This window comes from Cataglyphis hispanica, chromosome 4 (assembly GCF_021464435.1).
Source record: "Cataglyphis hispanica isolate Lineage 1 chromosome 4, ULB_Chis1_1.0, whole genome shotgun sequence".
In the NCBI taxonomy this organism is placed as follows: domain Eukaryota; kingdom Metazoa; phylum Arthropoda; class Insecta; order Hymenoptera; family Formicidae; genus Cataglyphis; species Cataglyphis hispanica.
In genome coordinates, this window is record NC_065957.1 from 11,932,243 (window position 1) to 11,958,738 (window position 26,496).

Genomic DNA, 26,496 nt, shown 5'->3' on the forward strand with positions numbered 1-26,496 from the left:
TCGATATTCATTGCCAATACTGAAAGTATAGTTTATGTCACGTACACTATATATTTTCAGTCCTGGCGGTGAATATTGGAACGCTTTGTTACTGCTATATCGCGCATGCGCGAAAAAAGAAACGTTCAGCACACTGCACAAGATCTCTCACACACACACAATAGTCATCTTTTACAAATTCAACTTTTTCATTGGATGTCGGATGGAATCAGGCTTTCAATCAATTTTTTCCCTAGAACAGAACATGAAAAGTCACGTTTCGCCCTAGGGAAGAAATTATATGATTGAAAGCTTGAATTTTCCATTAGAAATTTATTATTTGTTTACAATAAAATACAATTTTTTCTTAAAAAAAAAAAGTGACTTGCACTAAATATCACCAATAAATTTTAGCAATTACAAAAACGCTTACAATCAACTGTCAAATGTACATAATATTTAGATGTAAGACGTATATCTTTTTATTTACATTAAATTCACTTTGTACCTTATTAGTAAGAAAGAAACAGAATTATTGGTGCGAAATATTCTCTTGCGAAAAGAAACAAGCTTCGCTAATGTAGGGTTGGCGATAACCCGAATATCTCGGGCAACAAAATTCACTCGACGACCGACGATAGTGACGGGCCTGAAAGACGGTCCAGTCGTCTGCTGTGACGCAGAGCAAAATGGCGACGAGTAATGAAGTGCCGGTAGAAATCAACCAGAGTCGCGTGTGTAACACGGAGAATTCGGTGAGTTTTTGATATACGGATTATCGGCAAAGTGATAGAGGATCCGAAACCCTAAATTGTATCGTCGACGCGCCGACACGTCTCGTGGATAGCAGACGCGCGTCGAGATAGAGAACGCCTGTTAGGAACGTCGTCTTTGTCGCGGTTCTAGCTTTGCATAATCGTCTCGCGTGTAGCGGATACTCGCGATCGTGGCGGATGCGATATCGCGCTTTCGCGATCCACCTTAGATTCCGCCAACTTTTACGCCTCTATTCGAATGGTAATAATGGTGCTCGTCGATTATCGAGGCGTGAAAAAATTCGCACAGTTAGCAGCCGACGTTCTATATAGACGAATGGAAGCGGTATAATAAAAGAATACGGAGAATATAGCGTGATAAGATATATCGACCGGTTTTTCGATCTCTTAAAGGACGCCATTCGTTTTGGCGGGCACGTGGCTTCTCGTTGCCGGCTTGCGCGTATGCGATTTCTTTGGACCGAATCGAATTGCCGTTCGCACTCATGAACAGTATTGTAAATCACACTTCGATCGTATTAATTTCTATAAAAATTGCACTTCACCTTTTATATTTTTTTTTGCATGCATGTCACAGGTTTATGAATTAGAAATTTTATCCTTTCGCGACATTTTTTTTTTCTTTTTAATAATAGACCAATATAAACGTTTGTAGTTTTTAATATTACACCGATAAATTATTGAGCAGATATATTTATGCGTGTATGTGTAATTTTATGAGATAAAACTTTCTCGAATCATAATTAGGTTATGAATATCTTCAATTTTTTTGTCTTCATCATTTTCACAGTTAAAACTTGTTGAAAAGTCAAAGAGATATATATTAAATAGTCTCTTTGATTTATTAATCAATCTCTAGCATAATATAAATGTTACAGACATCAAAAATGGAGTCTATGGATATAGCAGCAGAACCCACTATTCTGGAGAAAGATGTTGGCGCATCATCTTGTAAGGAATCTGTATCCGTCGATGATATGACTTCGAGAGACTATTATTTTGATTCCTATGCTCACTATGGAATACACGAAGAAATGCTAAAGGATGAAGTACGCACTGTGACTTATCGTAATTCAATGTATCACAACAAACATCTCTTCAAAGGGAAAACGGTTCTTGATATTGGCTGCGGCACCGGTATTCTCTCCATGTTTGCAGCTAAAGCTGGTGCAGCTAAAGTCATCGGTATCGAATGCTCGAATATCGTCGAATATGCAGAGAAAATAGTAGAAGCGAACAATCTTTCCAATATTATAACAATACTTAAAGGAAAAGTCGAAGAAGTTTCATTGCCCGATGGAATAGAGAAGGTCGATATAATAATATCCGAATGGATGGGATATTGTTTGTTTTATGAATCCATGTTAGACACAGTTCTCTTTGCCAGAGATAAGTGGCTTCGTGAAGATGGTATGCTTTTTCCTGACAAGGCGACTTTGTTCATTTGTGGGATTGAAGACAGACAATATAAAGATGAGAAGATTAATTGGTGGGATGATGTATACGGATTTGACATGAGTAGCATAAGGAAGGTGGCAATTAGCGAGCCACTAGTGGATGTTGTTGATCCTAAACAAGTCGTTACAAATGCATGCCTAATCAAAGAAGTTGATCTTTACACTGTGACAAAAGCGGATCTTGAATTTTCATCGCCATTTACTCTGCAAGTTCGTAGAAACGATTATGTTCAAGCCCTAGTTACATTCTTCAACATCGAATTCACTAAGTGCCACAAACGTATTGGCTTCAGTACTGCACCGGAAGTGCCATATACACATTGGAAGCAAACTGTCTTTTACTTCGATGAATACATGACAGTGAAGAAAGGAGAGGAAATTTACGGCGTATTTTCGATGAGGCCCAATGCCAGGAATTATAGAGATCTGGATTTCAGCATCGAGTTGGACTTTAAAGGAGAATTGTGTCAAGTACACGAAACTAATAACTATCGTATGCGCTGATATTCAGTGGATTGTGCGTCTTCTTCCCCTTTTTTTTTATAGCTCATGAAAAATCATTTAATCAAACCTGGAATCGATTCGCTACTAATTATAAACGATCACAATTTCAAATAACATGATCGATACACGTATCGATGATGATACATGAGCTGTCAGTTTTGCGAATCTTTAATTTCTTTAAAAATGATGCTTCCTGATTAAGCGTTTAATGTAATGACTTTTATAGACATTCTCTGATAAACGTGCAAATCTGGTGAATCTATCATATTTATAACACTAAATTCGGACAAACGACGAGATATTGTAGTAAGAAAATAAACGAATTTTTGCGCACAACTGAAAACCATCAGTTTGATTGTAAAAAGAAAAAGAAAAAAAAAAGGAAAAGAAAAACTTTTTGAAACCTTAAGCATGAATGTGTCTTTATGATATCTTATCGTGATGTTAAGACAAACTACTTGTGTATGTATAATTAATAAGTCTGACATATAATAAAATATAATTGTGCGCCAAAATTCTTTGCCCTCAAAATTATTTATTTTTATATTATAGGATTCTTTGTGCTTAAATATACGTGATAATGCTATCAAAAATTGCAAAATACTTGACAAAAGTATCTTTTGCAGAAATTTTAATTTGATTTTCATGCAAATTTTTATTGCTTATTTTAAATCGACATTTACTTATTTATGATTTATTAAAAAATAAATAGAATGGATGTGTTTGAAGAGTGCTATTTTTCTGCAAATGTTCTTATGTATACATGACAATGTGAGCAAACCTAATGGCGAAAATCCTCGAAAAATATTTGAATAATGATATAAATATAATTATACAATCTTACTTCAGTGATTGCTTTCATGTATTTGGTAGCAACTATATATATACACACGTCATCATTATACGAAGGATTAGGCTGAGAACAAAATATTTTTTATTATATAAGTAGAATATATCATCACGTTGCCAGGCCTTTTAAACAATTGGCTAACTTCTGTGTTTTGTAATCAGTTCTTAATTGAATAAAGTTAAGTAGAACGGTGCGATCAAGTGTCATCTGCAATCATAAGGAATAACTCATATGCATTTGTAAAGATATCCCTTGAAAATAATAATTCGTATAACGTACCAATTGCTCTCCCGTGCAGACCTGTTTCAAATTTTCTGGCTTGACCAATAGCAAATTGCACAAGGCATGTAGAGTATCAAAAAGATTTGTAACAAATTCAACTTCAAGTTCCTTAATGCACTTGCGATACTCGTTCATGTCACATATCGCGCACATAGCACCAGCAGAATTAAATTGAAATTGTTGTAAATGATCATAAATGACTTTATGGAATCTGATCCCTAGTTCCTTGAGAGCGGTGTCCAAATGCCTGCCATCCAAAGTGTTTCGTATCAGTCGGATCATTCCACTCACGTACTGAACCACTACTAAACAAGCGGGCGTATTCACGGTATCCACATCAGTTTCCGGTTTGAAATCAGTTTTTTTCTGTTCACTTTGTAGATATACCTTCACCCAACCTACAATAGCGTTTATGCTTCTGTCCAAGCCAGTGTCCAACTTGACATCGATCTGTTCTAATATCGCTTTTTTCTTCAACAAACATTCAGCGTGTTTGGGCGTTGATCTAGAGAAAAATCATACATATATTATCAACTCTATATTATCAATTCACAATAAAGATGCATTAAATGAATAAAGAAAATTGCATACAAAACAAGAGGCAATATACTATCGTTGAACTGTTCTTCCAAGAGCCGAACAATCGCATTGCACTGATGCACAACATTAAAGAAATAAATCTCTGGTTGAGTTCTGCTCTCTGGTATGGGAACGCTTTGTAAACCTAATTCCAGTGCATAGTCTACGTGTTCGCTTATTAAATATTGTAGTAATATCTCAAAGATCTGAAGTGCATTTCCAGGAATGTCGATAGGCTGCGAAAGTAATTGGCATCTTTGAAATGCGAGTTTACTTCTCTGTAATATCGCAATTGCCAGCTCTTCTGATAGAAACGTTTCACCTCCATAGTCTTCTATTTGAGCAATATTTATATTCGTTCTTGCACCTAATACAGCCTGTAAGTCTCGACGCAATTCTTGAAATCCACCCGTCTGCAATTGTTTTTTTTGATGATTCTTAGATTCGTAATATTCGATAAGCAGTGCCGCTGACTTTTCGCGAAACGCTTTTGTTTCGATACTAAAATGATCAATAATGAATAATTATTATAAAGTCAATTGTCTTTGAAACATTTTCTTTAAAATCGCAAACTTACGTATATAAACTTACGTAATATAAGTATCCAAATATTTTTGAAAGATGTTTCTAGTGAGTTTAGCAAGGTAAGTATCATCGGCGCCCATATTGAAGATTTTCAGATCATTGGACAATTTGATTGTTCTTGTATATAGATCGTACAAGTTCCTGAGATATTTATCAGAGTCAGTTTTGTCTGCTAATTTAGCCACCACGTATTTTTGAAGACGCAGATGATAAATGTTCAAGACGAATTTAGCCATCACTTGTTCAGGATTGGAAAATACCTGTTGCATAAGTTTTTGGTACTTTGTACACATAGGTATGACATCTTGAAAAACATCCTTCCCACCGAAAGAACCCATCTGACTTTGTTCTATGAATGCATCAATGCATTGAGAATAACCTTTGAAGTGAGCTAGAGTACTCGCCAGTTCCTTCATACGTGGCGCATCTTCCCTATTGTGTGCTCTTACAAACTCCTCAATTAGATTTCGTTCTATCTCATCATATTTAATGCTAATCTTCTTTTTAGCGTGTTCAAATTTTTCAGAGGGAAGTTCCTGAGCTATGAGATAAAGTTTCTGTATCACATCAGCGGCATCGTTCAACTGCAATAAACAATACTGATTAAAGTTTGGTCATTTTGTTATTACATATTGTTGAACAATTGATTCATCATTTCTACCAAAGATTTATCAGTGAAAATTGGATCCGTCAATGGACCTGGGCTTAAAAATTCCGAAAAATGTCTCATTAATTTTTGAGCCTCCACTGCTCTCGCCCTTGGTGTATTGACACTTTCCAACTGATCTCCCAAGTGTAGGACTTTAGTAGCCACGAGATTTATTCTCTCATCTAACTGATGAAACAACTCAATAGAATGTCTATTTCTCTCCTGCAATCCTAGTATTTCAAGCGCATGCCGCGCTTCCTCTTCTTTCAATGCAACCTCCAGTTTATCGCATTTCTTTTGCTGACGTTCCTGTAATACTTGCAAATCTTTGATTGCCTGCAAAAAGGTCTCATGAACGATAACCGGATCGAAGAATGTCTTTCCCCCATCTTTTGTATTATCATTGACAGTCCTCCAAGCCAATCGTTCGACAAATTCTTCAGGATCAAATGGATCCTGTGAAATATCAAATTGTAACTAGTTCACATTTCATATATATTAGTTTCATAATTAACGCAATTATATATCAATAGTATAATTGCACAAAAGTTTTTAAACTTTGCAACATAAAATAAAATCCTATTTTTGAAAAATGATTAGTTTTTACAAACCAGGCAATTATTGTTATATATAAATTATCGTATTATTAATTTATACATAAAATGTCTGAATATAAATGATTAATAGGAAAAAAAAAAATTATTAATATACCTGCTCCAATTCCTTCATATATTGTTGCATCATTTTGAAGCGATTTATGCTCGCCGAGTAAGATAAAAGGTTGTCACAATCAATTCTTAAGAGCACGCAGGATTTATAAAAACCGGATGGTTACTGTTGTTTAATCCATCGTAAATTCATACACGTGCGTGCGATTTGTCGATTCCATCTCGCGACTCGTAGATCTTGACAGTTTTAATTTATACGCGATATCACCCAACATCACCGTGTTCGACGACATATGCACAAACGTCATTCTTAGTAATAAGTTCGACCGCCAGATGGACGCGAATCAGCTGTCATACTGTCAACGTGACATTTCGCAATCGATTTTCCAGGTGTGTCTGGGATTACGAAACACGTGGCAATTTACACATCACTAAGTTCGTATTCATACATTATTTATATATACATATAATGTATGTATATATATGTATACACAATGAGTGTAATAGCTACGTTTAACAAAAGAATTTTATTGGAAAGAAACATGACTTTTTTATTTAGACAGTCGTGTGTTTTATTCTCCTTTCCGCACTTTATATATATAATAATTACAGTTACTATATTTGCAATTTCGAGTGCCGTTATTTATCGTGTACCCGTCACAATAGCCTTTCTCACAATACAAAGATACGATTTGGATTAAATATGTAACTGTGTAATATCTTATCTCGTATAAAACATCCGTTTTCTACGCGATCGTAAGTCTGAAACTGTGTAATAGACCTTTTTTAATCGATTCTCGGATCGCATCTTGAATTGTAAAAAAAAAAAAAATAACGCAGGCAATCGAAAGAGTTCAAGACGCAAACGAGAATTTCGCGTTCTATCGTTTGGCCTGTTGCGCTTTAAACGCGGGGGATATTTCTCTCGAATACATACACATTGTATATATATGCGCACACACACACACACACATATATATATATATATATATATATATATATATATATATATATATATATATGTTTATGCGTATGCATTCCGAGAATTTTAGTGTTGAAATATTTATTAATATGTTATTATAAATTACACTAATGAGCTGTGTGAGAAGAAAAGGAAGGGCGGCCCATATCATTCGCGGGAATCTCACTAGAGGAAAAAATGATCTAAACATCTGCGCGCATCTCTGTGGAAGTAAACAGAGTAAACAGAGAAAACAAAACGAAAAATGGGAAAACATTTTGGATTATAGTATAGAGGAATAGAAGTGACTCCGTGCGGGCTATACACAGGGCCAAACAGATACTCCATTGTACATATTACAATTAGGCTAAAAAAAAAAAAAAAAATAAAATAAAATAAATGTACTTATCTTTATAATCACCGTACACGATAATATTCAATTTACTTTTCAAAAGTTTCGAGTTGCTCCTTACTACACGCACGCTTGCACTCGCATGACATTATTAATGCTAATTCGACATATTTATCTCAAGTCGAACCTGACGCTAGAAAAAAATGGCGTCGAGTGACCACGTCCTTTCTTCTTCGGAAAGAAAGATATGTTACTACAAAAACGAAATTCAATCAGGGCAGACGGACAAGAGTTTTGTACAACTCTGAGGAAGAGTTGGTGGTCCATGAATATGTTAGATTTCTTCCTTATTTTTTTTTGTTGGCATAAACTGAAACTTCTCCACATTCTTATGCTTCCAGTAATAAGTTTAATTTTGCATCCGAACCGCAACCGTTAGATGTTCTGCGAAAAAAATTTTTTTTTCTTTTTTGTTTGATAATCACTCAAATTTGAATTGATTAGATCTCCCCCCTTTTTGTTTCACTCACTTTGGTTAAACGGGACATAAAATTACAGTTCTCAGCAGCAGCCAGATTTAGATGATTCGATTGGTCGTCCATGCTCTATTTTCACTTTATTCGCTGGATCGCTTGCTCCGCTCGAGGGTGGACCCACTCTGAGTTTGATTTCAGCAGCCATTGTCATAAAAGCTTGTTCAACATTCATCGCATTCTTGGCCGATGTTTCCAAAAATGGTATGCCAAGTTGATCCGCATATTCCTGTTTAAAATAAAACATAGAAATGTAATGAGAAATATAATCAATGTAAAGAAATTGCATAATATTGGAAGAATTTTGAATCATGGTTTACCTTGGCTGTTGTATAGTCGACTACTTTTTTAGTATGTAGATCACATTTATTGCCGACTAGTAACTTGTTGACGTTATCACAAGCATAACGATCAATTTCTTCCAACCATTGTTTTACATTATTAAAAGTCTCCTGGTCTGTGCAATCGTAAACAACAATAATACCATGTGCACCTCGATAATACGAACTTGTAATTGTCCTGAATCGTTCTTGACCTGCTGTATCCCAAATTTGCAGTTTTATCGTTTTTCCATCTAAATCGATAGTTCGAATCTTAAAATCTACACCAATGGTGCTGATATAACTTTCTGTGTATGTGTCATCGGCAAAACGCAGCAAGAGACACGACTTTCCAACACCAGAATCTCCGATTAAAAGCAGTTTAAATAAGTAATCGCTGAAACAAAATATTTCAATCTTTTTTATGTATATCTCAAATTTGTTATTAATTATATATTTTGATATTTGTTTTATAAATAAAAAGACAAAAAACAATTTAATATTATCACTTTATAAGCAAAATATAAACTGTTAAATCAAAATGCAGGAAAGTAGTGAACAGTTGAAAAAAGAAACATTCCACAAATTAAAGTCCTTTTAAAGTTTCAAATAGACATTCCATAGACATATTAATCGTTCACGCCTATCTATCGACGACTGTTACAAAGAAGGATCAAAGTCAATATCACGAAACGCGTACATAATGAAAGTGTAACAGTAAAAAATAATGAAATATGGACTATGGATACAAGAGTGCCATGTTTCAGGTAGTAGGGGAAAATGACGGAAGGGATGGGTGAATCTGTCAGAAGATGACGAAAATTAAAGGATATTTTTCGTTCCGAATTTTTCTTTATTTTTCTTCGTCTTTCACTCCCCATTTGAAAAAATGAACATTGACGTATGATATGAGAAGAAACACGCGTTTCACGTCAAATTCTTATCATCGCTCGATGGAACGATGACGCGTAGCGATAGATACGATGCACTTAACGCCTCTGCGTAAAAGGAAGTTTACTTACTATTCGGGATTCATCGTGGACATGCTACTGAAAGATCTAGGACGTTTGTTGATATCCCAGGATTAAATAATTGTCAGGAGACTTGTCTTCAGGATGCACACGTCGTCTTTCACGCCTCTCACTGAGACTTGTTCACAATCAAAGATCCAAATTGCGTGTCACTGATATATGTATGATTTACGCGACTTATCGCGATGCTTGTTCAAGAGAGAGTGCCAAATGGCCGCTCTCCGCTCTCGTCGTCTTCTCGATTATTCTCTAACATGGCGTCGCTACGTCATATCTCGCGAAGCTTGTGATTGGTCTGTGCGTGGCGCTTGCAGCGACCTCAGGTATGTACATATATATGGGTGTATATCAATTCGACACAATGATTATTGGCCAGTTGAAAGAGAGACCCTTTCATTGGTTAATCGTGCTGGTCATTTTAGGCACCGATCGATGTGAATGGTTGTATCCAATCGCACTTTGTCCAAAAAAATCTCTTTCACACAAATTCAAGATAATTGTGCTATCGAATATACTGATTACTTTATAACCTTTATGACTATAACGAGTAATAAATAGATAAATAGATTTTTATATTTATATCTTGCATATTTCCGATATGCCAACTGTCAATCTGTCAATATGCACTGGCAATACATATCGGAACACACCCTACATTTTACATAAACAGTTACACCGTGGTGCTTCATTTCAGAAGAGGACGGAAATCCATAGAGAAAAAAAGAAGAAGATATCTCGTAGTCTCTTGAATACATATCAACATATTTATATTATATATAAACGCATGCATATATAAATAAATGTACTGCGAATTTAAATAAGATAAAACAGATTGGATTGGACAAATACGCTCATTTTCTGCATCAGAAATTGTGATTTTGTTTAATCTCATATTGCATTACCTATCTTTATATGTGTTTAATTACATAGAGCTCACAATTAAAAGTCTATATATATATATATATGTGTTCGTTTAACTCTCCTATACATAATCGCGTTTTATATATTTTACACAGAATGGGGGGTTGTGTGAATACTTACATTTTAATAATTTAATGTATAAATACTGAAGAAAATAAGCGGTGAGTAGATTGAATTACTTAAAAATATCTAAAAAAATGACGCAAAACATTAAATAAACAAAATTTATTTTTGAATACAATTAAATCTCCCTGTTATTTTATTACTTTAAATTTACACAAGCATTTGTACACAGAATCATCATTGATGTCGTCGAATTCTTTAACTCGAGCACTTCCTAATGAAGTATTCTTCAGAAATACGAATGGGGAATGGCTAGCACTGGAAGAGAAAGAAAGCTCAAATCTATTGAATACTGACAATATTATACATTTTTCATTGCGAAGCGACAAACATTTTAATTTTAATTTGTCTTTAGTTTTATTTATTTGTGCAATTTTCTATGTATTGATCATATCTGAAATTTTAATTTCTTTCATTATATTAGGGTGTATTTTTGCACGATATAATTTATTTATCTCTTCTGCAAAACAGGGTAATATTTTTTATAAAATGACATTTTCAACAAATTTACTTTATAAAAAATAGAATTGTTCATATGTATATTATTTTACAGATACATTGTTGGTTGTGAAATCAGTAGGTATACATATTGAAAGTAAAAGAGAGTTTGGCATTTTTACATCTATAGAATTTTTGCCATGGGATACAGTAGAAGATATATTTATTAATGAAGTTATAAAAGGAGTAAGTTTATGTTTATTTTTATTTGTCTACAAAATCAAAAAACAATTTAGACTTATATGTAAATTATTTCAGCAAAGAGTGCTTTATTATCTTACATTTATTGTAAAAGAATCAGCTGACAGACAGAATTCAAGAAGATTAGTTCCATTATTTCAAGATCTACTACCTGAAAGAAAATGCCTGGAATATATGTACGGACGCTTAACCAATTTGATTGGCTCAACCAAGAGAAAGAGAGTCTCTTAACCATTCCTGGTTCTTACTGGCTATGTCATAAGAAGAACATATACAAGTTTATCTTTAAATATCATCGTTCAGTAAAGTAAGATAATGATATCATTATGATATCACTTCTTTTTGGATATTTCATTTTTACATATATTTTCAGGAATACTATGCAATTTTCGTATGGCCGAGAATTATTAAAAATTGTTAGAAGAATTATAAAATGTCATCCAAGTCAAGGTCAACAGTTTGGCACACCACATCTTCTTGTCACTTACAGTATCCTTTTTATTTATTACTAGTCCTTTTTTTCAATAAACAAGGCTACAATTATAAAGTGTATTTTCCTTCATTCTGATACACTAAAATACAGATTGTACATCCTGGACTCGTCAAGATAAAATGTTTGCAATACTGAAATTTCAGCAACGAACCAATGCTGCAACATTTTCACACGCATTTGTATTAACTATAAGGATTTATCCTTCCTCGGAACACTCATTGTTCAACTTAAAATATCCTATTGTTAAAGAAGCTGATGCAGGTACTACATTTAAAGATTTAAATGTTTCATTGGATACCAAAGAGAAAGTTACTGAAACTATGATATATACAGACAAAGAGTCTCCAAAAAAGACTACAATATATCAAAACAAGGAAGATCAAATTTCAAAATATAGTGCAATTGAGGACACATTTAACAAAACATTAGAAACGAATGTTTCTAATTTTCAAGATAATATTTTGAAAAATTCTGAAAATTTTGATGACAGTTTAAACGCTACAATTAAAAGTGCAACAACTACAGCTGAAATGCATTTTATTAATACAGAATTTCAAGGTAACATAAACGAAAATAAATCTACTAACTGTAATATTCAAAAATGTGAAAGAAAGATTGATCAACATCTTATTGATATAAGAAAACAATCCTCAAGAACAACAAAGAAGATGGATAAAATTCCTATTGAAAAGATAGATGGTAAAAATGAAGAAACGAAATCAATAGTATTACAAGAACCAAATCAGGAAATACAAAATATTCGGAAATACAAAATATTTTCTTCACTTAAATCAGAAATGATAAAAGATGATGTTGATAAATGGACATTATCAAATGGATTCGGTTTTTATGAAAATTCAATGGAAAAAAATACTTGCTCCTTAAATAATAAAAATATTTTAGATGATGATGGGAAAATGATCAGTGAAACTATTGCAAACCCTGATAATGTACCAGATCAATATTTTATTGAGAAAGAACTACAATATAAAAAGAGATTAAATAGTTCATTCTCAGCTATTAATCAGCCAATGCAAAGAGATTTTCAAACCATAAACAATATAAATGAACACTCTATTTTAGAAGTGACTAAAAAAAATAACAATGAGTCTATACACACAAAACATTGTAATGAGATAACAGATTTAAATTCTCAAAAAGATTACAGGCAACATACTGCAATCTCGATTAATACTAACGATAACTTATCCATACACAATACATATAATAAATCTTATAAAATACGTAAACAAAAAAACAGGGAATCCGAGAAGAAAACCATACCCGACGATAAAGTTTTGCGTTCGTCTAATATTACCGATTTAGTAATGGAAGGCTTAATGTTCACTATACGACAAGATCAAGACAGTGTAGCTGTCATTGAACAAAGAACCAAACTAGAAATGGATGAAGTATTAGAGAATTCTGAGAAAGTCGAGACAAAAGCTGGAGAGAAGTGTTTGTTAAATTCGAGTCTACTGAGACTTGAAAATTTGGTAACAATGATTGATTCACCGCGCGAGCATAAAGATCAGCAACATAAAACTATTTGCCATACGATTTCTAATAACACATGCTTATCGCCGTTTAATATTTCTTCTAGCAGTCCTGTATATAATTTAGATGTTAATAGTATAGACGACAAAATGGGTAAATTGAATATTCCTGCAAGTTATGACAAACACAATGTTATAGATTATTTAAATCCATGCGAATCTCAATGGCAGCGCAAATGTATGTTCTCTAGTATTAAGAATAGTAATGGTTATTCAGGAAGAGGAATGATAACAGAAAGAAGCGAGCAGCTAATGGAACACCAAGATGATAATGAAAATAACAGAGAGGATAGAAACAACATCAAAACGGAAAAAGAGCAAAAAAAAGATCTTATTCCTCAAGTTTTTCAATCTATATTATTTTCTTCTGAGAAAAAGAACGCAGAACTTCAAAATGAAGATTTACTGACAGATAACACAGATATTGAAGAAACGAGCAAGCATGAAATGTCCACGAAGAAATTCTATAATTCTCCATCATCATGTTCTTTATTAAATCCAAGGAAGGAAAATTTTACAAAAAAGGAAAATTCTATAATTTCTAAGGAGTCTGATTTGACTAAATTGCCTCGACAAGAGGCAAATGGTCCAAGAATAGTTTCAGACAAGGCTATTACCATCGAACAAATGCCATTAGCTCTGCAAAAGGTTATACAACATACATGTAAAACTCGCAAACTTTCTTCGACATCCAATAACGAAATGCTACAACATGAACAAAAAACACAGGATACGAAATTGATAGAGAATGCAACTTCCGAGACAGCTATTTCATTCATAGATAACAATATAAATTCCAATATAAAAAATAACTCATCTGTTGAATTTAAAGTTGATCCTGAAGAAAGCTACAAGAATGAATCTTGCGTAACAGTCAATAAGGATACTCTAGAGATCAATGAAGATATATGTATGAAAAATACAAAAGAAAAAAATAACGAAAGTGATTACACTTCACAAAAAAATTTGTCGTCAAAGAACAGTTTGCCAAGAAAATTACAAGACATTACAGAAGACTTTTACTATGACTTGTTGCATGCACGCAACAAAGACAATGCCATTCGGCAAAGATGTCTTAGGCAAAGACAAAGATCTTTGAATAATTCTGATAATATTAAAAACGCCAAAGTACGCATAGAAATGTTAAAATTTATTCAAGACATTACAGAAGGTGCTAGAGTGGTGGTGAAACGGCTTGATATAGACAAATAAATCCAATTTGTTGGAGAAGTTTTACTTTAGTAACATGTATGTATGTATTAGAAACTTGGTGTTGGAGAGAGGATCCATAGAAATAGTTTATTATATTCATAAACATTTTATTAGTCCTATATTTCATTATTTATATATTTTATTGTATATTTTAATGAATATTACATATATTCTAAATCATGATAAATTCTAAATAAGGTGATTGTAACTTTGAATTTTTAATTTTTTATTTTTATTTCTTGATTTCAATCTATTCGGTTAATAAATAAATGTAATTGTCGCCGATATAAATTGTATACATTTTAAAAATGTTTATGTATGTAACTTAAATCTCGCACGCACATTTGTGTATGTGAAATGTAATTTAATGAAATTATATTGTATTCTCTTTTTATATGACACTATGATTTATATAGAATACAAGCTGTATCAAGGAACATTGTCAATGTGAATTTATATATTTTATTTCACAAAATAGAAAGTTGCAAAATAGTTTTCCTTTTTATTTTTTTTTTTTATAAATTTTCATCTATTCGAGAAGTACCATTATGTGATTCTATTATAATTATAGCATATTATATTTTTGATATTTTTAAAAATCTCATTTTAGCTAATGCTTAGGGTTTTTCACTAGATCATGCGCTATTGATCAATCGAGGAGTTCTATGTCCAATCAAGATAGGGACAAATGGATGTCTCATTTTTTACCGGCTAATTATCTATAACTCAAGCTACTTTAATTTTATTGGTTCCCATCCAGTGTTGTTTGATCAATTTTTCGCTCATGCGCATATCAGTTTCGCCGCATTTGATGCATATGCGCGGATCGTCAATTGTGCCTAACCTAACCACATTGCTTCCATCTTTCGCTTTCTTCTTTCTATAGAACGTTCGGAACGTGAAAACATGGCCGAAGTAAGTTTCCGAAATTTTAATATAAAATCTGAGAAAATCTCGTACATCTATTACGTTAAATTAAATTTTATTAATTCTACATTTTCTTTAGTTTTACGTTTATATTAGTAAAACAATATTAATGTGCGATATGATATATATGATAGGTGCCTCGTCTGTAGTAGCCGAATATTTATTTTTTCCTTTTTGTTTATCTTTCATAGGCAGATGAAACTCAGAAGAAGAAGAGGACCTTCAGGAAGTTCACCTTCCGAGGGGTGGACCTCGATCAATTGCTGGACATGCCAAAGTAAGATTCACTGGGAATTGTTTCTTTAACATAACCTATCAATTTACTTTCAATTAATTTAACTTTACAAGGAATTATAATCTACATATTTTACACATGTACATCTACATATTTTACATACATGTTTTTTTTCCATAAAATTTAAAGTTAAATAATATTTATTTATTTTATCTGTGACTTATATTTTCAAAATAAAATGTGTAAAGAATGATAACATAAGGAAAAAAAAAAATTTTTTATTAATTAATAATCGTTTTTTAGTGAGCAGTTGATGGATTTGATGCATGCAAGAGCACGAAGACGCTTCTCTCATGGCTTGAAAAGGAAATCTATGGCACTTGTCAAAAAGTTGCGCAAGGCGAAGAAAGAAACACCACCTAATGAAAAGCCCGAAATTGTCAAGACTCATTTACGTAATATGATCATTGTTCCAGAAATGGTTGGCTCGATTGTTGGTGTGTACAATGGTAAAACTTTCAACCAAGTTGAAATTAAACCAGAAATGATTGGTCATTATCTGGGAGAATTTTCTGTTACATACAAACCTGTTAAACATGGTAGGCCCGGTATCGGTGCTACACATTCTTCAAGATTTATTCCACTTAAATAAATTGTATTTTTGGTATCAATAAAAAATGTAATGAATTAATTCTGTTGCATTTTTATAAATATTCTATGCAAAAATTTATTTGTGACAACTTTATAGCAAAGATATTTTTGTAATTTCAAAGAAAATGTGAAAGATCTTTTAATCATAAATTTAGTTGAATTGCAAACAAATCTGAGCAAAAAATAAGTAACAAATAGATATCAAAATTTAAATGTCTAAAATACACATTAAAAAGTAATTTGTAGCTCTTATATATTCATTGAATCTTTTAGATTATCTCAATGTAGTGTTTCATTATCTATGCATTCATGTGTATTTGTAACTTACATACTTTACATAAAGTGAATGTAAAGATTTTACATGTGATACAAGAGAGATTTATTAAATTAATAGGAAATACACTTTTACTATAGAGAGGAGTTCAACACTTTGTGTTCTTAAATGTAAGCAGTATGCTGTTCGTATACCTATCCATCGCTGCTATTACTCTGTTTCATAGCAAAATAGGCACTTTGAAGCTCTCGAAGATTGCTTTCTAGTGTCGCAACCTCATCATATTTACAATCAGCGCGGGCTTGTTTGATGTACGCGCGAAGATTGCTCATTTGTTCAATTATTGGATCCATAGAGGAAGATATGATGGATGTAACATTAGATGGGCCCCAACCTTGAGATTGAGTAACAATCATTGGTGCCTAAAAAAATTTGTTGAATGTCAGCATAAAATTTTTAAATTGATTATATCATCAAATAATCAGACAATTAAAATTCCAAACCATGCAACTCAATCTTTTCTTTTTTTATTTTTAAGAAACAATAATTTAAAAAATATATATCATATCTTGAAAAATGTTGATTATAGTATATATATTATGTTGAACACATAAAAAAGCTAAAAGTATAAAATATATAAAAATCAAATAATAAATCAATTAGATATTAGATTTTTTGACTTAGCATGATTTGGAATTTAATTCCTCCTATTATTAATTCTCTTACATGTTTTGTTAATATATATTACCTGGTTGGTTTTTACAGAAGGACTACTATCTAAATTCCGCGTATCTCTCTTGCGCTGTTCTTTCAATTTTTCTCGTTGTTCTTCTTCCAATTGCCGCTCGTATGCTATTCGGGCTTCTATTCTTTTTTGGCGTTCTTCTTGTAAAATTGCATATTCTTCTGCTGAGCACAAAGGTTGCAGAGTTAATAATTCTTCCTTTAAAAATATCATTGCCGATGTTCTAACCATCTGATATAGACGCAATTCTTGTCCCTGTATTTCCTGTGAATCTGCTGTATTTTTCTTCATGCCGAGGATGAGAATCTTTTTACTGGTTGCATCTATACTTTCTCCCAATTTAGCCAATTTGACTCGCAATGATTGAGCGTCCTCCACATCGTATGTAGTCTCTCCTTCTCTAAAATAGTTTTCAATGCATATTTATATATTTATATACGCACTGTATTAAGATGTTCTGTATATATAAATATATATGTGCGATACAAATTTTATATAATTTATAATTTGCATATTAATTAAATCATTTTTTTTTTGTATTATGTAATCATTTTTTGTATCATATTTTTTTCTGTAATATCTTGTGTACTTAATATAAATCAATATTATCTTAAACATGAGATATAAAAGTTAACATACTGTAATGATTCCCACATTTTGTTATACATTGCTAAATGCTGCGAAGCCTCGCTCATGTATCCTCGCATTTTCTCGTAAAACTCGCAGACAATCGGTTTGTCAAACTGCTTGGCTTTTTGCATTTCTCTTGCATCAAGTAAATTTATACAGTGAATACAAATTCTAAAGTGCTGTTCACTGCTAGCTGAATCATTGACTAATGATAAAATACTGTTCAAGCTACCATTGGAAGGTGAGCGTGCCAACTTTGTGAGACCAATGCGTGAGCGTAATCTTTCAGGAAATGCTCGTTCCGACGTAGAGGACAGAGCGGAATCGTCTTGTACAGACACAGGACTAGTCATTTTTCCTACAAAAATAAAAAAAGAACTGTTTTTATCAATTTTAATTTCAGAAACTTATTTATATTATTTATATTATCAATGTTATATATATTACATACGTGCATCAGCTATGGAGAGAAATACTGTACAATTATGGCACATGACTGCTCCACAAAGTCTGCAGTGATGTTTTCGCCTCGCCAAGTGAAAACTCTTAGCACAATTAGGGCATAATTTCACATCCTTCTCATCAATCCATGGCACAATAGTGCGTTCATGAACTGTTATAAAATTTTTATTTATATTATATTTTCATCATATCATAAGACAAGATATTATAGATATATTGGTGAGTAAACAGCTGTTTTTTTATATACATTTTCACCTTTTCTATCAACAGGATCTGATGGTAAATTATTTAATAATTTATCTAGCCTTATAAGAAGTTTATTTGTTTCATAAGCATATCTCTCTAATCGAGTATTTCTTATGTTCTTAAAATATTTTGTATGAGTTGTAATTGCACCTGAAACAGTTTTTTAAAAGTATTCATATGGTATCCAATACTTATTAACATTACTTCAAAAACAAAAATTACTCTTATTTAAAAGATAGCTTTGTTTGTTCATACAGTTTGCAGATAATATATAGAATGTATTTGTACCTATTTCTTGTGGTCCCCAGTTTATTTCAGGACTTCTTCTCTTGTCCTGTGGAATTGCGCTTTGAAACGTTTCTGGTATATCATCCTGTTTCAAAATCTTTTTCTTGGCTTTGCCAAACAAATCTACAACATGCAAGCTCTGTGATATTCATTTTGTATATATTTTATATAGACTTAGTGACTAGTAGTACAACTCTGAAATTCTGTGAATTTCTTTTACGATAAAATAATAAGATAAGAAACAAGCTATGTACCTTTCAACGATTTTAGAATTTCAGGATCGTCATTGTGGATTTCTTCGAAATGTTTGGTCAAATGATTGGGTGCCTTGAAATCGGTCATGCACATGGGGCATATAAATCCCTCGAGCACTTCACTGTTGCCGGCCATTTCGAGGCTAAAATATATTCTCGCGATTTACAGTTTAGAGTCCTTTGATCACGTTCACCGGTTTCACATTACGTTCTAACGTAGACATTTCTCCAATAATTCGGCAGAAAAATGCGTCTTGCAGACGGCCATATTGAATGTGACAGCTGATAGAAATGTCAAACGCATTAACCTTATTCGATCGCGAACATTATCTTGATTGGCCCAGTTTTTATCAAATTTCTACGATATTTATATATATTGAACGATATTATATGATATAGTATTTTGAGATATTTCTGTTGTAATTTTTATTATATTTCAATCCTTTGTCTTACTGAAAAAAAAACTTGATATTTCTGTACCAGTCTTGTCCACGGTCTTTATCCAAATCAAAGATAAAATTAATGTAGAAAGCATAATAAAATTATTTTATAAAAGATTAGATACATATATTAACATAAAAGTGGTGTTTTTTATTTGAATCATAAATTTCTTAAATAAAAAATAATAAATTATTTTAGTTTTTAATTATTTACATATTTTGTATATCTTATGAGAAATGTAAAGAAAACTCGAAAAACATTTATATGTCTATCATATAAACATTTTTAAAAGCATGAAAGGGAAATCATAAATTATATTTTTTTTATGTGTATATTTATCTTTTATATATATATATATATATATATATATATGTATATGTATATATATATATCAGGACATTTACATAAATTAATATATACGGCTCAATAACACATATATAATAGGGATCTCATACAAATGTTAAAAAAATGAAGGTGTTATATACGTGCTTGATCTATAACAGCATTGAATTCAGACAAATTTACAGGCCATCCTTTCCGATTCTTTCAAAAAATCCTTTCTCTCTTATAAAACTGAACACACCATTTTAATAAAAACTATAAATGCATAAAAATTTTACATTAGTGCTTTATACAATATCACGTATTTCTCATATTCAAAACTAATAATTTTATATGATGTTATATTCCTGGAGATAAAACCTACATTCTATTTGTATATACGAGATCAATTAAATTAATTTTATAAAATCACAAAGAATCCGTTAACGCAATAGATAATCTATTAAAGCGAATATATCCATTATACAAAATCATTTTGTAATAAAATTAAGTGCAATATAAAATTATGTATAATATAAACACAAAATAAATCGAAATGAGATATAAAACTTGTGCATTACGGCATGCATATTTTATCAACCGTCTTTTAAGATTGCAGTCCATTTCATCTTATGTTTTACACATTATACTAATATATACATAACATTTTGTGTATGTATTAAATACAGTAACAATTATTGACTTAATGTATATATATACCAATGTGTGTGATGTTTAATTTACAGTATATATTGTCAATGATGATTGCTGTTACTGTTATTCATTTAGTACTTAAATGTATGTTATGCGTATCAATATTACAAACGCGTCAAATCAAGGCAAGATAGAATTTAATTTTACTCAGGCGAGTGCAAATTTGCTCACAATATATGTTTAAGTAAAGTTAATAACTATATACTTGTTAATAATATATAAATGTAAATTAAAAAGAAATATATTTTACAGTAAATTCAATGTGCTTTTGATATAAAAATTATTTTTGAAGTCTCACGAAACACAGTCATAATGCAACTGTTCACAATAGAATCTGTGTATTGCATATTTTTTTCTATCTGGATCCAATGCTCACTTAAGATATTAATGATGATAGTGGACGGAGTGGAGGAATGTGTGTAGGCAAAAACAAAGAGAGGACTAAAAATACCAAATATTCTAAATATACTATAAATGAGATCTCTTAAATCGCACGCTTGTCTATTAAAAAGAAAATAATAATAATAACTATGCTACAAAATGTAAACGAAGTTCGGGCAAATTAAAAAAGGAAGAAATATTTTCTTTCAAATGGCATAAAATTATTAAATCACAAGATCGATGTCAGCAGCATCGTATGCTGCGATTTAAAGAAGTCAGAAAGATGACATCCAATCCTAAATAAAGCCAGACGATTTGCAAAAATTGCTAAGTTATAATAAAATCATTCGGAAACGCGTTAAATTTATACAATCGAAGCGATAAACCAAGTGTTACATCGCGCTTTTTCGCGCAAAAACAATGGATCGCTTTTACTCAACCTTGAATCTGATTAACGATGGTGTTAGATCCAACGGAAACGGACGGCGGACTTGCCGAATCTTGCATTAGCGTGTGCGTTTCCTCCTCTTGATCGGAAAGCGGCAGCACTGGTGTGTCGTGCGAGTTGGCTTGCTTCATCTTCAGCTGACTCGGCACCTCTGTGAGTACTGGCCCGTACTGCGAAGTGGAACCCACCAGCAAGTCAGTCGATGGATTCAAACCGCCCAACATCTTTCCTCATAGCAACGCGTACATAAGATAAAGAAACGAGACGTACAAAACGTACCAGAGAGCGGATGGCTTCTGGTAAAATAAAATTATAAGCGCAAAATATATTCAGCTGAACTGTGTCCGCTTACCTGACCACTGCTGCCCGTCATGCCGTTTCTCGGCGATTTGCTACGACGAAAGAATGTGAGCCATGCCCAAATTAAGCCAAGTAATACGCCGACCAGCATCATTCCGGCGCCTAATGCTACAGAACCTTTTCCCGCATCCTCTATTTGTTGTTGTACATTTGTAGCCATCGTTGTATGCCCTTCTGATTTTACCTGCGATTGAATTTAATTTATACTTCAAATGCACAAATCTACAATAAAATTCAGAAATAATAAAATATATTTGCACAATCACCCTAGTGAGAATGGCGATTTTACCTCCTGTATGGTACTCGTCTGCGACGAACCATCCGTGGAGACGAGGCTGACGAGCATCGTCGTGAGGCCGGCGACAAAGAAGCACAGCGCGACCGACAACAGCATCCACTCGAGCCACTTTCTAGAGCTGAGCTTGTGCCTGGACATGATGCGCCAGAAGCCGTGTCTCAGACCACCGCCACCACCGCCGCCGGTGCCGTCGCCACCGCTGTCGTACGTGTAGCCGACGGTTGTCGGTTGATAGACAGCCCCGCTGTCCGGCATGTCCTCCCGCGAGATGTACGCAATCTTCCCGCTTGGCGTTCTCGATTAGGAAGGTCACGATCGCTCGCGAAAAGCAGAGGCACCTCGTTTCAGCGTTATTAAAGTTATGCGGGGACAAAAGGTCACAATCACGACTGTTGCGTATCACACGTCGCTATTCGAGTCGCAATTGCACGCAATTTCGCCAAGACAAGACTTCTCTGACGAACGCGCTTTTTGTAGATTTTTTCTCTTTCTCTCTCTCTTTCGTGGCGCAGCACAATGTGGCTGCACCCGCGTGTTTGTATGATACGCGCAATTATCTGATGGCTGCTGATGACTACAAGCAAAGCAATGCGCGTCGCACGCGCGCGCACTGATGCATCGGATGCGTTTATGTTAACTTGCGCAATATGCGTCTGATGAGTTGTCTCTTTCGCTCATAGTCTCTTTTACAATTTAAACGTATACATGTACATGTATTATTTTTTCTCCTTGCTAGGCCCTTTTATTTAACTTTTTAAATCTTACTCAAGTATTATCTCTTTAATCCTAATCTAATTTATCTTTTCGAGAATACTCAATTGTGATTGGTCGACTTGCCTAAGTGTTTCTAAAAGACTGTAACGTTTAAAATAATGTAAAAGATAAAATATTTAAAAAAAACGCGCAATATATAAAATTATACAATATTAACGTAAACAAAAAGTAATTCTTTTTATTCATTTCTCACATAAATCGATTTTAAAAATTTAATTTTGGATATATATACATTTAAGACTAAAATTACTTGTTGCAAAATACATATAATTAGGTAAAAGCGGATAAAAAAAGAAAATATTTTTCTAAAATATTTTATCTTTTACATTATTTTAAACGTTTCAGTCTTAAGAAAGACTTAGGCAGACTAGACTTAGGCTAAGTCGACCAATATATAAATACATACACACACATGTATATTGGCATGAATTAAGAAATATATTTTGTCTAATTACGTTATAAATAACTATAACAATTTAAGAGAATAAGAAGGAACATTCCACGAATGCACAATTCATCTCTTTTGTTGGAACGAATTAAATTTCTCCGCGTTATCTATTGTATTTTTCATCTTTATACAGAAAAAGCTTTATACATTAGTGATAAAATATAAGTGTAATATTAATATAATAAAATTTTTTAAAGTATATATATATATATATATATATATATATATATATATATATATATATATATATATATATATTTCATGTACATATTTAATATTAATTAATTTTAACTTGTATCTGTATTTTCAATATTAACTTTCACTTTCAGAATAGTTTGAGTTATCTTCAATACTTATTGTACATGGAATGTATTCCTGTCCAGATTCCTGAAAAGAATAAAAATAAGTTGTAGCAATAAAGATGAGAATTAATTTACTATTTTAATTTGGTAAATTATCACAAATGTAAATAATATTTTACATACTGTATTTACAATGATTTGTCTTCCTTCTTCGAAATTTAATTGTTCCATTTCCTCTGTTGTTAAAATTATTACAGAATCTTCAGGTATACTATTGTCATCTATATAAGTTATAGGTATCTCCGAAGAAACCTAGTTCGATATTATGTATTCCATTAAATAGTTCCATTAAATAAAAATATCAGCTTAATATTTTACCTTCCAGAATTTGCAATAGATACATTACCTCACAATAACTAAAGCTGGAGCCTTCCTGTATTTTTACTTCAGTATCGTGCTGCGGCATACCACCCAGATGTTGTCGTTTTTTTATATTTGAGAGTCTTCCCATTTTTTTGCCTTCTTGTTGAAGCCTTCGCCATATCGTAGTTTTTGGAATATGATATGTCATAGATGCTGCAGCTTGCGACATTTTGCCACCTTTGCAGGCAGCTACAGCCTCTTCTAATCGCGATCTTTTCAATTCCTCATTTTCGGTTTTGCGTTTCTTCCAAAATGACAAAGGCAATTTACCTTGATCAACTAGCCGTGCTTTATCTCTAAACAATGTAGTCTTTGGTATCTGTTAAATTAAATTTGATTGACTGCGATATTGAAATTAATTACAAATGAAAGATAAAAAATTTAATAAGACAATGAAAAGAAAAAGTAATTGAAACAAAATTTACTTTAAATTCTAATGCAACTTTTGTCAGATTCTCTCCTCTTTCCAAAGCTTTAACAGCAGCCTCTCGTGTATCTAAAGCATATGATCTCTTGGCTTCAGAACGTAAGTTCTGATAACCCTCTTTTTGTATGCGTCTCCATAACACAGTTTTAGGAATTCTGAACATTTCTGATGCATGTTGTAAGCTTGAACCACCTATAATAAGAAAAATATTAGTGATTTATATAATTATTAATTAATGACATGTACACATACACAAATATAATATATATATATATATATATATATATATATATATATATATATTAAATAAATATATGTATAATATATTAAAATTCAAAAATATATATTTAAAATAGAAAAGACACTAACCAATTACAGCAGTTATCGCTGCACTCATACACTCTGCAGGATATCCATTTCTCGAAGTATTTAAATGTATGCCTAATGCTTTTGCCCTCATATATAGCGTCGAGCGTGGTATATTGTGTTTGGTAGCAGCTTCTATTAAAGTCTGTCCTAATTTTAAATCATTAATTGCAGAAGTCAACATGTCATCGCTGTAATCTCTCTTTGTAGTCTCGCGGCGACGTTTTTTCTTTTTATTTGAGATACAATTTTCAATGATGCTTTGTGTATGCAAGTCATTCTCTAAAGATCCAACTCCATTTTCTTCAATTTTATCTATTTCTGTCACAGTTTCTTCTGTAGAATCTTTTATATTTTTAATAGTTTTTTCTTCAAATCCATTTATCTGTTGAAAATATTATGAAACAATTATACATTTTTGGTAATACAATATGTATAAGTCTTATAGCAAAATAAAATTCAAAATAGCTTGCACGGTACACTTAACAATATAGATAATAATTTGATACTAACATCGACAAGACCACTTATTTTTAGCGACTGTGCAGCCTCAAGTAAACTATTAATATTATCTACAGGAATTCGAACCTCGCCATGATAAATGAATTCAATAATTGATTTTACATTCTGAGGTGATATATCACTCAGAATAATTGTTGGATAATCTTCTGTCACTTGACTAAGAACTTCCTACAAATTATGCAATATTGATATTACAATAATTACTGTATAAATTTTATTAATAAATAAAAATATAAATATAATTATCATATATATTATTATGTTAATATGTTGTTTATTTTTGTATAATATACTATATAAGCAATATATAGAGATATATAAAGATAATATATAGACAACAAAAGAAATTTTAAGGAAAACTTATAATTTTTATACAATTGTGCAATTATTATTGCTGCTATTAAATACAACGCTTAATTGTATTTATGAATTATTGAGAAAAATAAAGTATTTCTATGAAACGTTCAAACATTATCATAAGATAATTATAATCATAATTAATTATAATCATTATAATTATAATTAATAATTATTATTATTATATTACACTATTTTATTATTAATAATAATTGATGATAATAATTATTGTTAATATACTACGAAAGCCAATTTGTTTACTTTAAACAAAGTGCTGCATGCGCATAATACGATGCGATGCGCGTGAATACGTTGACCAGCTGCGGACAGAGTGACGTCTACCATACAGTCCTCTTCCAACAACTGTCGCACGACATCGGACAGGTGGTTTTGATAATCGTTCCATTTAAAGCGATAACTCTGATTAACTTTACGCTGGCCAACGATGTCAGTCATGTCGTTTCAGTTTCGTTTCCTTTTCAGTCCTCTTCGAGACGAATGGAATTCGGAATGGGATTGTGATGTGATCGTATAGATGGACAAGTTAATTCATCATTTTAGACGGTCGCTTGTAGAATCAATTGATATGAGGCTTGAAAATTCCCTATCGAATGACCAATCAGTCGAACCACTCATCGCGCGCATAACACTGAATAACACTACTGTTGCCAT

The 26,496-nt window shown here is 32.2% G+C and overlaps 8 protein-coding genes across 13 annotated transcripts; 3 read left to right on the forward strand and 5 right to left on the reverse strand.

Moving 5' to 3' along the window:
* The first annotated feature begins 580 nt into the window (after positions 1-580).
* On the forward strand, positions 581-3,231 carry LOC126848705 (protein arginine N-methyltransferase 1). Of its 4 annotated transcripts, none has more exons than XM_050589793.1 (2): positions 581-734; positions 1,634-3,231. In XM_050589793.1, the coding sequence occupies exons 1-2, from the start codon at positions 669-671 to the stop codon at positions 2,714-2,716; spliced, it is 1,149 nt and encodes a 382-aa protein (XP_050445750.1). In that variant the 5' UTR covers positions 581-668; the 3' UTR covers positions 2,717-3,231. The 4 variants fall into 4 exon arrangements, with proteins under 4 accessions (XP_050445750.1, XP_050445748.1, XP_050445752.1 ...); XM_050589791.1 differs by lacking the exon at positions 581-734 and adding an exon at positions 758-1,080; XM_050589795.1 differs by lacking the exon at positions 581-734 and adding an exon at positions 759-996.
* Positions 3,232-3,560: 329 nt separating this feature from the next.
* On the reverse strand, positions 3,561-6,733 carry LOC126848703 (exocyst complex component 5). Its single transcript, XM_050589789.1, has 6 exons — positions 6,373-6,733; positions 5,674-6,117; positions 5,019-5,596; positions 4,440-4,928; positions 3,846-4,353; positions 3,561-3,773 (listed from the first exon to the last, which is right to left on the reverse strand). Exons 1-6 carry the CDS (start codon positions 6,403-6,405, stop codon positions 3,675-3,677), a joined length of 2,151 nt encoding a protein of 716 aa, XP_050445746.1. The 5' UTR covers positions 6,406-6,733; the 3' UTR covers positions 3,561-3,674.
* A 143-nt stretch (positions 6,734-6,876) lies between these two features.
* Positions 6,877-9,751, reverse strand: LOC126848706 (ras-related protein Rab-1A). The gene is made up of 4 exons (XM_050589796.1): positions 9,518-9,751; positions 8,496-8,892; positions 8,173-8,404; positions 6,877-8,086 (listed from the first exon to the last, which is right to left on the reverse strand). Exons 1-3 carry the CDS (start codon positions 9,538-9,540, stop codon positions 8,204-8,206), a joined length of 621 nt encoding a protein of 206 aa, XP_050445753.1. The 5' UTR covers positions 9,541-9,751; the 3' UTR covers positions 6,877-8,086; positions 8,173-8,203.
* Positions 9,752-10,123: 372 nt separating this feature from the next.
* LOC126849126 (uncharacterized) lies at positions 10,124-14,967 on the forward strand. The gene is made up of 6 exons (XM_050590705.1): positions 10,124-10,608; positions 10,743-11,042; positions 11,124-11,254; positions 11,327-11,576; positions 11,643-11,758; positions 11,853-14,967. The coding sequence occupies exons 4-6, from the start codon at positions 11,431-11,433 to the stop codon at positions 14,528-14,530; spliced, it is 2,940 nt and encodes a 979-aa protein (XP_050446662.1). The 5' UTR covers positions 10,124-10,608; positions 10,743-11,042; positions 11,124-11,254; positions 11,327-11,430; the 3' UTR covers positions 14,531-14,967.
* A 318-nt stretch (positions 14,968-15,285) lies between these two features.
* Positions 15,286-16,383, forward strand: LOC126849128 (40S ribosomal protein S15). The gene is made up of 3 exons (XM_050590707.1): positions 15,286-15,445; positions 15,649-15,734; positions 15,996-16,383. Exons 1-3 carry the CDS (start codon positions 15,437-15,439, stop codon positions 16,342-16,344), a joined length of 444 nt encoding a protein of 147 aa, XP_050446664.1. The 5' UTR covers positions 15,286-15,436; the 3' UTR covers positions 16,345-16,383.
* Positions 16,384-16,698: 315 nt separating this feature from the next.
* Positions 16,699-19,760, reverse strand: LOC126849127 (rabenosyn-5). Its single transcript, XM_050590706.1, has 7 exons — positions 19,243-19,760; positions 18,989-19,111; positions 18,710-18,850; positions 18,444-18,605; positions 18,002-18,350; positions 17,366-17,762; positions 16,699-17,039 (listed from the first exon to the last, which is right to left on the reverse strand). Exons 1-7 carry the CDS (start codon positions 19,376-19,378, stop codon positions 16,812-16,814), a joined length of 1,536 nt encoding a protein of 511 aa, XP_050446663.1. The 5' UTR covers positions 19,379-19,760; the 3' UTR covers positions 16,699-16,811.
* A 687-nt stretch (positions 19,761-20,447) lies between these two features.
* LOC126849298 (uncharacterized) lies at positions 20,448-22,939 on the reverse strand. 2 transcript variants are annotated; one of them, XM_050590991.1, is made up of 3 exons: positions 22,197-22,939; positions 21,900-22,091; positions 20,448-21,717 (listed from the first exon to the last, which is right to left on the reverse strand). In XM_050590991.1, the coding sequence occupies exons 1-3, from the start codon at positions 22,458-22,460 to the stop codon at positions 21,535-21,537; spliced, it is 639 nt and encodes a 212-aa protein (XP_050446948.1). In that variant the 5' UTR covers positions 22,461-22,939; the 3' UTR covers positions 20,448-21,534. The 2 variants fall into 2 exon arrangements, with proteins under 2 accessions (XP_050446948.1, XP_050446947.1); XM_050590990.1 differs by having other exon boundaries at positions 20,448-21,771; positions 22,197-22,926.
* Positions 22,940-23,361: 422 nt separating this feature from the next.
* On the reverse strand, positions 23,362-26,419 carry LOC126849037 (uncharacterized). Of its 2 annotated transcripts, XM_050590487.1 has the most exons (7): positions 26,086-26,419; positions 25,459-25,635; positions 24,949-25,330; positions 24,578-24,771; positions 24,136-24,471; positions 23,913-24,041; positions 23,366-23,814 (listed from the first exon to the last, which is right to left on the reverse strand). In XM_050590487.1, the coding sequence occupies exons 1-7, from the start codon at positions 26,278-26,280 to the stop codon at positions 23,740-23,742; spliced, it is 1,488 nt and encodes a 495-aa protein (XP_050446444.1). In that variant the 5' UTR covers positions 26,281-26,419; the 3' UTR covers positions 23,366-23,739. The 2 variants fall into 2 exon arrangements, with proteins under 2 accessions (XP_050446445.1, XP_050446444.1); XM_050590488.1 differs by lacking the exon at positions 25,459-25,635 and having other exon boundaries at positions 23,362-23,814.
* Between the last annotated feature and the right edge of the window lie 77 nt (positions 26,420-26,496).